Source organism: Amphiura filiformis, chromosome 17, assembly GCF_039555335.1.
Source record: "Amphiura filiformis chromosome 17, Afil_fr2py, whole genome shotgun sequence".
In the NCBI taxonomy this organism is placed as follows: domain Eukaryota; kingdom Metazoa; phylum Echinodermata; class Ophiuroidea; order Amphilepidida; family Amphiuridae; genus Amphiura; species Amphiura filiformis.
Window position 1 is genome coordinate 30,254,603 of NC_092644.1, and position 12,804 is coordinate 30,267,406.

Here is a 12,804-nt window from a genome sequence, read left to right on the forward strand (position 1 = left end):
CGTATTCCCAAGTACGTATGCATATGACGGAAATCAATGAACACAAGGCGTGCGCAGAAAAAGGGGTGGCTGATTTCGTCTTGAACTGATAGCTTGAAAATATCACTGAAAGGCATGAATATAAGATTCTAAAATCACTTTCAACCCTCTTACAACAAAGAGGATTTTTATATAAATGGGTTATCGCCCGAAAATGGTGTTACAACTTTTGACTTTTTACTTTTCAGTTCCCTGTTGAGCCTCAGAGCTTCAGATATCAATGCAGGTATAGCTGTTTGCGTCATTTCAAAATGCATCGAATGCCAGGAGAAGGTAAAGTATCAGTAATTTTCAAATAAAAAGAATAAAATATCGTAGTCGTGTGGCTTGCTAAAACTTCAGCCATCGGTGTTGTACTTATCGGCGTCATTATAATCTCTGAAGTCATCACAACGAAGTGGCCATGCGTATAGATTATAAACGATGCGGAGATCCATCCATATCATTTTTTATAATGACGAATGAAAATATTTCTAGCCTACTATTTCTAAGTGTTACAGTTCTTATTAAACAGGATCGCCTTGATTTTCTGTCTTGAGCATGTTGAGATGAAAAATATTATTCTCGGGCCAAATTCAGGTTTTGTAGAATACCGTAAAAACTCGATAGTTAGCATAATGTGCTTACTATCGAGCGCTTTAAAACATGCAAACATGAAGAGCCCTATCCACAAAAGTGTTAAGGGTTTTGAGCAAATCATCGATACACATAGTTATATACGAACAAGTAAACCTGCAAATGCGTGTCTCAGTCCCCATTAGATCAGTTGGTAAAGCCCCCGGTAAGGCCCCGGACTTTGGTATAATTTCACGTTTTCAAAAGCGCTCGATAGTAAGCACATGTCCTAACTATCGAGTTTTTACGGTATGTAACTCAATACTTCTGTAATGTTTTATTTTCCAGGATTGCTCCATTTGCACACATTGCATGTCAGAAGAGGCCGTGTACATGATAAAACTGGCTTATGCTGAACATATCAATCGAAAAGGTCTAAGGCGTGTTTATCCGGAAGAAATGGTATTTGTTTTCCTTAAGATCGGTAATTGCGTTAGGCCTACATGTACATGTATTTTATTTCCATGTCAAATGATTTCGTCTCAATTTCATTTATTGTATTGTCGTATCTTCGGCACAGATAACATAACATTTCGGTGTTTATAGCCTCACTAAAATGACCACGGGAATCAGTGGCTAGCTTTGTTCGTTTAAAAATATAGTAACAATGGGATGAGCTTAATTATTTCAAACTGAAAAAATATTCGACTGACAGGGATGTTGATTTAGGTTAAAGGTCATTTATCTAGTCAAAATAGTTGTTGTTGATTTCTTGTGTCTATAATGACCCTTCATTAATATGCCGTTTAAGATTTGCGAACCAACGCGTACTAGAAAAGATTGGAAAGTAGTTCGTTGGGGAGTTCCATGCTATCTTATATATGATCAGGGCCTGATTGGATGGTATCCCCATTTGGTCACTGACGGAGTAAGCAAAATTAAACAATAACTAATACTTTTGTATGTAAGACACATTCTCCACTTTAATATGCAAGTGCTATAAAATAATTGACATTATTTAATTTTATTTTTATACTAGACAAGAGAAGAAGCTGTGACATACAATGATACGGAAGATGCGACCCTTTCTCTCAATAATGGACTCATCAGAGCTTGGTTTCGGGCAAAGTGTATTGGAGATTCCTATTGGTGCAACTGAAACTTGACAAGAACCCGTCGCCATAATTGAAACCTGCCGCTACAAAACTTGGCCTACGACGGTACAAAACTGGCTACGACAGTACAGATGTCATAATGGCAAATCCAGATCAGGAAGCAAGACACCATCATAAACGGATACAATCTCATTCATGTTTTTGACGATCTTGGGAAAAAGAACTGGCAACCGCGCTACTGATGAACAACCGCCTTCGGTGGTAAACAGAAGATCGCCACAACAACAATAGTGTAGAAAAAGGAGTCTGGTAGACTTTGAAACGACCACAGTGAGTACTGTTTTATTGGACTAGAATAAGAATAATCTGCTATTGAAATATGATATTTGTGTAAAGTAGAGTAAGGAAGTCAATTGCACAATTAATAGCATACAGTTGTTCACAATGGCATAATGGCAAAACCACCGAACCTCTCTCTATGTACTCGCAAATGCTTATGGGTTTTACCGAAAAGCTCAATCGAGCCGTGTGCTAGGGTTAATATCTGACGTTTTATTTTTTACAGACACCCAGTTTATCAAAATCGTTACGACCTGCCAACATATCTATATGTTTCGGCAAGGTTCTTCAGCGTTCTGCCGATTTGGCGCTACGTATGGTATAAATACGGAAGTGGGGTTCTGATTGGCGTAAATCACATCTTCATCATCACATCGGCACCTCATTCGCCGATATCACGCTGCATAGCGTCGCGAGACCTAGTTCTTTTTACGCGATAATCAGAAAGAGCAGTCGGAAACTGCTGAAGGACCTTGCCGAATACTATAGTAATCGAATCGAAATTGAGGAAACAACGCTCTCTCCCCCATCGTAACTAAACATCTCAAAAAAGGTAATTACCCCCTTTAAATAACGGCCATTATTCATTATTCAAAAACGGGCTATTGTATTACAAATCTGTAAAATGCGTTGACACCTCATTTGATTCGATAGCCCAGAAAACAATAAGACACCTGTCAATGTAGTGAGGTCCAGATTTGAAAGTTGCCCTTACAATAATATAAAACACTCGGATATCATTACACATATTTCCTTCCATTTATACTGAATACAAATCAATAGAATTTATACTGCAACTTTCAAATAATCTTTGGTTACATTGATTAAAATGTACCTGCGACGTCAATATCTAGTCAATTGCTACAAATGAGGTGTCAAAATGTGCAGAAATAAATTCTGCTTCCAACGCATTTGACAGATTTGTAATACAATAGCCCGTTTTTGAATAATGACCATTATTTAAATGGGGATAATTACTTTGAGATGTTTATATACACTAAGTGGTCCTTATCCGTGCCACCAATCATTATTTTCCCACTTGGTTTGTCTTAAATACATAATTTATAGTAAACTTCTCCAACATTTTGTGAAATACGAGGGTCATTCAATAAGTTACAACTTCTTCAAACTCAGCATTATTATACATTGAAATGTCATCTAGAAATGAGGGCAAAATTAATGTATGTACCCTTTCCCGATTTTTGTAGGTGACATCAGGACCTAAAATAGATTTGACACACCGGAAACGGTAAAACATCGTAAAACATCTTCATGAAAATATGTGTGTATCTCCTACAAATTTATAGATATGCAAGTGTCAGAATTATGCTATCAGATTCTAACTGTGCACCCAAACAGCGAGATAAATAAAAATGCATTTCAATGTTTTTTGTTGTTGTGAACCAGCTTGTGTTCCGATTTATATAATTCTCAATATTTGTCTTTATGTTAGCTTCAATTTAAGCTAACTGAAGTGACCAAATCGTATTTTATGGTCACTTAAGTTTGGTCTACCTATGTCGTCTTTGTAGATATATGTATAGATTTTCACCATTTCCGCGACTCCGAATCCTGATTTCATCAGGAAAAATATATTAAAACAAAACTTTTCACTTGCTAGGTAAGACCCTAGGAAAAATATATTTAAAAAAAATCTCTTGCTAGGTAAGACCCTAGGATATATGAGAGGGCTACTAAATGCAGAAGCTGAGATATGAGGCTGGAGGTAGAACTTTTGAATGACCCTAATACATCTCAATATAACGTTCAAGCTTTACTAGATACCCATTTTAATACATTACATTATTATTATTCACATCGACTGCTTGCATGTACACACAGGTTCGTAACTATAATTGAAGACAAAGATAAAAAGACTAGTTTGCGTCTGACGTCACGGTCAATCAAATTCTCTACGATCCTTGATTGGTTAATATTAGCGCGTACAAGGAAGGTCGATTTATCTGGTGCCGATCGGAGAAAAAGAATATCAGTAAATGGCGAAAAATTACGTACTTTTACAAGGCAAAAAGCAACTTTTCTAGGCATTGTTGACATGGTGTCTTCGCGAAAGAAAGTTTCCTACTATTAAGACCTAACTTTTGAGATGGTTTGTATGTTTGAAGGTGCAAAATTAACAATAAGGCGCCCGGTTTTACCGCCGTGTTCAGCAACTCATATCATCACGACACTTGTAAACAAACCGTGCTCGAGTTTGACTGACAGATGACGTCAGACGCAAATCTCTCGGTCTTTCATTATAACTGGAGGTACCCTATTACCCATTATTTTGTTTAAAAAGATGCAATGTTATATTAAACATGCTATAGATACAATATTTACTTCCGCAAAGAAGCAAATGTTGTATTATACAATATTTTGATATTTTAGATAAAATAAACATTTTCACAGATGACACCCTAATACACACATATGAAATTATGTACAAAACTACGAAATATGAAGGTGACTTATCTATAACATATCAAAGGCGTAGCCAGGTGTGCTGCCGAGCGTGAATTTTGAATTTGCAGATCAAATAGGATTTAATAGATATCAAACTTTTGCCAGAATATTTTGAAAATCAAAACAAGCTAAAATTTCAAAATCAAAGTGGGACGGCGAAATAGAAATGAAGCAACCGATTTGTGTGAGGGGTTAACTTGCCAGTTATACCAATGGGCTCGATTAGGGGCTGTGCAATAACTATCTGTCCCCGGGAATTCTAAAATGACTTACTAAAAAATGAATGTCCCCCATCCGGGATTCCACAAAACAACCTTACCCCTCCCCTTGGCCTGCCAAATATTACTTTTCCCCCTCCGACTACCCAAAACCCCATCACCCCATGCAGATGCCAACTATTTTACAATGTGCAAACTTTGTCTTTTTAGAGCACTTTATTTAAATGGTACCCCGTGAATGTGTGCCAAAAATATCTTGCCTCCTTTTGACCATGTTGACTTGCCAATCATATTTTTCTCCACACCACCCCCCCCACCCTTTTGACATGCCAAAACTTGCTTGTTCCCCTTTTTTGCAACCCGGGCCTAATAATTATTGCACAGCCCTTGAAATGAACATGTTGAATATGAACGGAACGAAAATTCTTTCTTGCACTGGCTGCACACAAGGCGGGCTACAAGCCCGAGATTATATCCTAACTATAGACTGGTTCTATATTGGAAAAATCACGTTTCTAGCGGCAAGTTTGCGTAAAGTTGGCAACCAGCTTAAAATTGTAACTTTGGGTATGCTGAACTCAAATCTATAACCTGCCAAGCAATATTTTGAGACCGTGACCCTCATAAAGACCCCTCAAATGACCCCATGGGATCGCATTGGGGGCAAAAAGTATTTTTATTCCAATAACACTTTCAAACATGTCAAATTGTTCGTCTGGCCTCACGCCTCACGGATCCCAGAAATGTAATGTAATGCACGACCTATCGTTAAGAAATCACGGGGTACAATAGGTCGAGGTCGATTTGCTTGCTGTATAGGTCAAAAGTCAAAGTTGCTTAAATATCGTAAAAGTTAAGGCAAATTGTTCGCCTAGCTAAGAGGATTCAGAAAAAGAATAGTTTGTACTACCTGCGATGTCAAGTTAGCATGTTACACAGCAAATAGTCAAAAGATATCTAGGGTTCTGTAACATTCAATGGAATTTGTATTTATTTATCATCTATCTTCTGAACTTGACATCACTGATAGTAAAAACTATTCTTTTCCTGAATCGCTATTCCATTGAAAATCCACACTACCCCTGTTGAAGATTTTGAAAATATCTTCCACAGGGGGAGTATGAATTTCAAATGGCATTAACATATTAGCAGCTCCGTTTGAAACTCACTCTTCCTCAGGGGAAGATTCAGGTTGAATCTTTCTCAGAGGGTGTATGAAATTCAAATGGATCCATGTGCTCATTCCATTTGAAATTCATACTCCCTCTGAGGCAGATATTTCCCAAATCTTCCACAGGGGTTGTGTGGATTTTAAATGGAATAGCCCATTGCCATGTAAGGAAATGTGACCAACCTGGTAATTTATTTCCTGATTTGGAAATGGGCCCATGTGCATGTCAGTTGAATTCGGCAACTTTATTGAATTTTTGATCATGAATCTTGATTTTGGATATTTGTTTAATAGTTATAATAGCACGCATATCTGTGATTTTATTTGATGTGATGTTTGTACAGTCAATTTCCCCGGATTCCATCATTCATTATTATTACTATAAAATTGTTGTTCCAGCATTACTAATTATTTAGTGTAACAAAATTAATAAAAACTTGTCGGGCTATATAAAGATTTAAAAAGTTATTGTTTAATATTTTGGGCAAAATATCTTTCAACAGATTAATAACATTCTGTTTAGAATTTTGTGCATCAACTTTTCAAAGGTGTTTTTGAATGTTATTAAAACGTTTTATACCCTTTATAGAACCCGAAATTTAAACGTTTTCTGTAAAAACTGCTGGGGTGTTGCCAGATTGATCACATTTCATAATCTGGAAATTTGTCCGGACTGCTCATGATGTACTGGTACAAACCGAAAATAATTCCCCATTATTTCATGGAGAAATACCATTTGGTTTAAAATATCAGTTGATTTTGATGTGAATACGGCGTTTGAAATCCAGGCTGTGGGAAAAAGGCAAAATTGACAATAACTTTAATTTTATTTACAATATTTTGTCACAAATAGACGCTTATAAGCAAATGATTCAAGATGATGTTTGAACTTTGCTATTAAGCAACTTTCGTTTTACCAGGACACATATAATTGAATTTCAAGTTCAATTTCAAAATTTTTTATAGCCACTGGCGCTGTTAAAGCCATATTATAACATTTTCATACAAAATAGATTAGCATTTCTTTGCCATAAAATGTTAGTTTTTACTGTCAGATATATCCCCTTTTATCTTTGAGCCGAACAACTACGGCAGAGCAAAGAAAATTGGAATTTACTACCAGCGCATATGTCGCCAATACGTACCACTCCTTCGGTCATGTTATGGTACGGCCTTTTGTTGTGTAGATCACCGTCGCGCACGCCGTGTACGTAATGTGTGTTATGAACATCGTGTATGCGTTCGACTAATAATTCCATCGTAATAATAAAACGCTGATTCAGGCGTTTTATTCAAAATCTCGGATTTTGACAAAACTACAGCACCTAGAGTCTTGATTTTTTCAGGGTATATTGGTTTAATAAAGTACAATATAATCGTGTAAAAAATGAATTTTAAAAAATCAGTGAGGGCGTCCTTCTCAGCAAATGTTATAATATGGCTTTAAATATGTGTAACTTTCAAATGCAATGTTCGCATCAACTGAAAGTTTATAAACACGTTTTTTTTCGTGGATATCTATTTAACCATTAAATATGCTAAAATCACGAAATAAATTTGTTGTATGTTGTGCAGTGATTATCCTGCCAACTTGTCCGTGAAATCAAAATGGCTCAAAGGGTTGCATTTATAAAATTAATAGTATGGGCTCATAATTATTCACTGACAAACGTTTAATAAATTGCAACATATCGAAATCATTTAATTACCTGTATATTGGCTCCATCATACACAATAGGTGGATTGGTTTGGTAGTCAGGAGACAAGTTAGAGACATCAGGTGTTTTACTGGGGCGAGGTCGTAACATCCGGAAACAAATCATTGCAGAGAGAATTATTATGATGAACAGTGTCACCACTGCAGCAACGGCAATACCTGCTATCCCGGCATCAGATAAACCTTCTTCTTCAGCTGTAAGAAATGATGATCGGAGATATTAGTTATTAAAATCTACTACGCTTTACCCGCATGATATTATTGCTATTAATGATAATGGTAATATTCATCATCATCATCATCATTATCAACAACAACAACAACAACAACAACATCATCAACATCATATATTATCGCCATTAGCAGCAGCAACATCGTTCTCATCGATATCTGTTTCTCGCCTCTGTTTCCAAATTAGACTATGCCATAGTCGAATTTTATTAAAATATGTTATTATTAGTCATGATGAACCCATTTCGTTGAACTCAAAATTATACTGATGTTTATTAAAATTAAAGTATTCAATAGTGAAATGGTCATAAAGAGTTAAAAATATCAGACAATAAAAGTAACTGAATGCAACATTATCTTGCATAATTATAATGGCTCACTTTAAGGGCTGGGGTATGAACGTTTGGACAGTATTTATTTTGGGACATTAGAGCACATCAGACATATCGAATTGCATTCTGAATACGAAGAATGTCATTCTGATATCAAATAATTTTTTTTTTTTTAAATTCGCAATTTAATACACATTTTATGGCAAATCATTAAAAATTGATATTTTGATATTTAACAGTACTTGAAGTAAACTTTATAAATCTGATGATTTATACTTAAAGTGTATGTAGGTGGGATGAAAAGCCGACGATCAATTGAAAATTTTGACCGTTCGTCCCATCAGGACCTAAGTGTGTCTCCACAAGGAGCGACCATTTAATCAAACAAACTGGTCACTACTATTAATCATGTATTGGTATGTTGATCCCCGGTGTTGATCAAGCCTACCTGTAATTACAGTAGATTGGGTCGTTATGTCCTGTGGTATGGGCGGATAATACAGCCGCAGCGTAGAGCCACCAAGATATCCATTGTTGTCTGTGCTAGACGCCACAACTCTAACGACATCCACAAATTTAACGGATGAACTCGATGAACACTCGACTACGAATACAACAATGATGTTATTTCCTGGTAAAAAGGCCACAATCTTAACATCCACAAACCCAGCAAGTTGACTAAAAGCAGGTTTGAGCTAGAGAGGAAACACATTTACGTTATTATTAACACAGAAGCATTAAAGAACATTGTGTTAATAGCGATGATTGTGTCATTTTAAACCCCATAGCGCTAGTAACGTGTGTTAATTAACATTAATACTACAACGCATTAATAAGAAATTTTCTATCTATCTTGCGGACGCATCCGAGAAAGAGTTTACAATTCTTTTCCAGGAATCTCTATCAGCCATCAGATTTGGGAGGTCATTAATTTCTTGATTGACGTCCCTTGCCACACAGTCAATGTAGTTGAATGGTCTTCTTCCTCTATGTTCGTGGATGCCTCATACAGATGACATCTGAAATTATTTGGTACGAGACTTAAAGCCGCAGATTGGTATTTCTTGTTTTCCAGGAAAACATCAGTCAGCAGGCAGACCATGGCCAGACGGTGACATTAGTTGTTTCTAGCTGTGTCTTTAAATGTTATCAGTTCACCCACTATTAGGTCCCGAGGCTGTTTCAGTTGCTTAGATATTATGTACCCATCATTTTCTTTTGGGCCTCTGGGGCACACGATCTTTGATCATGTTGATCTATGGGGCACACGTGTCCATGTAAATGCATTTGGCCTAATAATACACTTCGGCAATAAGAAAATTATCACTGTCAGTGAACAATTCCCCCTATATTTCGAGCCAGGGGAAAACCGTCCCCCATCCGGTTGATGCGCCAGTGGATGTCTATGATGTGATACCAGATCATCACTCTCACTCTTACCGTTACTAACACTTCTGCCTCTAGGTCTAAATAGGCTTGAGAGATGTCGTTTCCTAAATCGGACTGGAAGATGGCTGGCTCTCCACCAATTTCAACAAGATTAAAGCTGCCAGAGATCAGTTTCGACGACACTAAATAAATGTCAAATTACGGATGGAAGTAAATTCAGTAGTACTCTCAATATAGTGAACAATTGAATATATGAATACAAAAGCCACCTAAGTCCATACTTAAACCAAATTGAGTTAAGCATGGGAAAGTGTTCCTTTACATAGGCCTGTCATATGTATGAAAGAACAACTCAAATTCATCCTCTGTGTCTATTGAGCATGTGAAAATAGCATGTATGAAAGAATCACCCAATTCCATGATTTGAGTCTTGTAACACATTGATTAAAATCCAGTATGTATAAAAGTCCACTTGTAACACATTCATTGCTAGAGAGTGACTTTTGAAAAAAAAATGGGTTTAATAAAGGAAAGTGTGTGGTTTATATTACATGGCAGAATGCTTATCAACATTATACATACCTGTGCGCTTTATTTTGTATTATCTTACTAGTGGTAATCTCATTCTAACATTGTTGTCTTTGTATATGATTCAAAAAAACCACCTAAGTCCAAAATTTAAAATCAACCCCACGAAGTCCCTGAAATGCTAATCGTCATACCTAATACAGGTTAATCCACTCATTTGCACGTAAAACTTACCATATTGACCAGGTAAATCTAACTGAAGGAATTAAAATGATACACAGGTTTTTCTCTCAAAATCACTTCCCATGGACTTAGGTGGCTTTTGTATTCATGTATTCAATTGTATTTATTTGTGTCTGGTGAGAGGGGGGATGATAAAATCAAACTCTTGTTGCTAGAAAATCGCTTCGGAGCAGAAATCATGGTCCTGGTGCGGCCACAGTGTCTGAAAGGACAAGCTACATACAACTCATTTTCACAAATTACAAATTACTCATTTCATGGCTTAAAAAGAGAATAATTATGTTCATCCATGGAAACCATGGATGAGAATGTGTATAATTCAAATACACTGTTAGCATGTCAATTGTAAAGAAGAAGTTTTGAAATGTGTAAATATGCAACGTCACAAAAATACTGCACTGTTAGTCTGTTATACATATTATTTTGAACTCCAAATCTCGTTTGCACAATATGGTAATTAATGAGGAACGCCCTATGCATGGTGTGGTTCCAATCAAATTACATTTTTACTGCCTCTGACACATTATCTGTGTGTAATTGATATTCCATTACTATGTATTTCTTATTTAGAAGAACAATGTCCTATCATGTATAACCTGCCCTGATATCGACCTTTCATTTGGAAGAGTACGTGCATATGGATCACTGTAAAAATTCATACCTGAATCTAAAATCGTCACAATTGCAATTGATGGCTCGGCAATAGTAGTTGCATCAGTACCTACAAGTTCCAAGTGAAAATATTCCCAATTCTCAGGAAATCTATCCGACTGGATTTTGATATCCAGATATTTGGTTGACTCGCCAGCATTGAACTGAACTGATGTATCAATTGCTTCAAAATCGGCCTCAGGTTGAATACTGGAAGCGGTGCCATCTTTAGTACGAACATCTAATTATAAATCACAGCAATGAAAACGATTAAAGTAATATAATTTGATATAAACATGATTTTTCAATTTTTTTTTCTGTTTGTTTATTTTCGGACAAATCAGCGTTCAGACAATAAGCATGATAATTCTTAAGATTCAAACACATTTTTATTTCTTCATGAATAATTATGTGACTTACATACTAATGACTGTCCACCTAAATATCCTTGTCTCACAAAAGTGATTCTTACAGAGCCTCCGTCCTCACTTGCAAGAAAGTTATTATTTAGCAATGACACTGTCACTGAAAAGTAAGGATAGAAATATAAAACCGATTGCATATGCTTCAAACGATCAAACTTTAATTGAACAAAGTCGGTCACTAACAGTCACATTGTTATTGATATCTGGAGATGATCGGCTGCTGGTCCGACAAAGGCAACGTTTAAAATATAACAGTAATGTGTATGAATGGTTTCAAATACACAATTATTTCTCAGCGATGGTGTACTGATTATATTGTTCATCTACTTCAGCATGACTTTCAGCGCTACAGCAGAGTACAAGCAAGGCCCTAATACCTCTTAAATCCAAATGTTAGAAGTTATTGAGGTGACTAGGCCACTGATCAACGTTAAAATTACCATTCCAACAAGTTACACGTAGAGTTGGGCTGAAGAGCTCTAAAGCAATGAGGATGAGGAAGCTCACCCGACTCTTCCATCAGAATCCATTTAATTGGACCGGTGGACCGAAGAGCATGCTGGGGGCATCCTAAACTCCAGCTCTTAGTGTCATTATGTCAATACGCTGATCACGGCCAAAAATTCCAAAATGCGACTGTGGTTGTCCATTCCTGCACATTCCCAAGCATTTTTATTTTCAATTCAATAAAAATCTCGGCTCATATAAGATCAGACATGTTATGTTAGTAAATTGAAACAAAGTCAGTTATCTTACCATCATCATCATTGATCACAACCGTTGATGCAACAGGTGAAGACAGATCTCCATTCACAGGATCCCTCAGGGTCACCTCAAACGACTCTGATGATTCCAAGATGTTATCGGCAGTTATTGGTATCTTTCGTGTTTGTGTGCTTTCTCCAGGTTGGAAACTGATCTCAAATGAAGATGCCGTGTAATCTGATGGAGACTGTGCCTCAACATCTGACGTGTAAAGCACTATGAAATTGAAAGGAAAAAATATTTGTGTGCACCTGTCATCATGATCATGAAGAAACTTGATGCAGGTCGCCGGCTGTTTAGACTTCTCCGTAGTCCACTTGCCCATTTTACTCTGGCTATTACATTTAAGCATAAAACGCTGATTTGTATTAATTTGTGTGCAACTGATAGATTTTCACATCTGATATTTTCAGTCATCGTACTCCCTCTGTTTGTTAGCTTCCCAAGTGGACTACGGTACTTACTTTGACTTGCGGTTAAAATTTTTAACACGGGACTCTATGGCGAATTAGGCCAATTTCTGGCCTAACTAAAATTGGCCATGATGTAATGCATCTTTAAATGGATCTGGCTTGTGATTGGTCGCCCAGATCTCGCTATGGTTTAAATCCTCCGGGCAC

The 12,804-nt window shown here is 36.7% G+C and overlaps 1 protein-coding gene across 1 annotated transcript in view; it reads right to left on the minus strand.

Annotated features, from left to right (window-relative positions):
* Positions 1-6,449: 6,449 nt before the first annotated feature.
* The window catches only part of LOC140138390 (uncharacterized), an 82,288-nt gene continuing 75,933 nt past the window's right edge, over positions 6,450-12,804 (minus strand). The window contains exons 15-21 of the mRNA XM_072160292.1: positions 12,176-12,400; positions 11,415-11,519; positions 11,005-11,235; positions 9,624-9,754; positions 8,632-8,878; positions 7,613-7,815; positions 6,450-6,692 (exon numbers count right to left, since the gene is read on the minus strand). Coding sequence (XP_072016393.1) covers positions 6,645-6,692; positions 7,613-7,815; positions 8,632-8,878; positions 9,624-9,754; positions 11,005-11,235; positions 11,415-11,519; positions 12,176-12,400 — 1,190 coding nt within the window. The 3' untranslated portion in view covers positions 6,450-6,644. The remainder of the gene's footprint in view (positions 6,693-7,612; positions 7,816-8,631; positions 8,879-9,623; positions 9,755-11,004; positions 11,236-11,414; positions 11,520-12,175; positions 12,401-12,804) is intronic.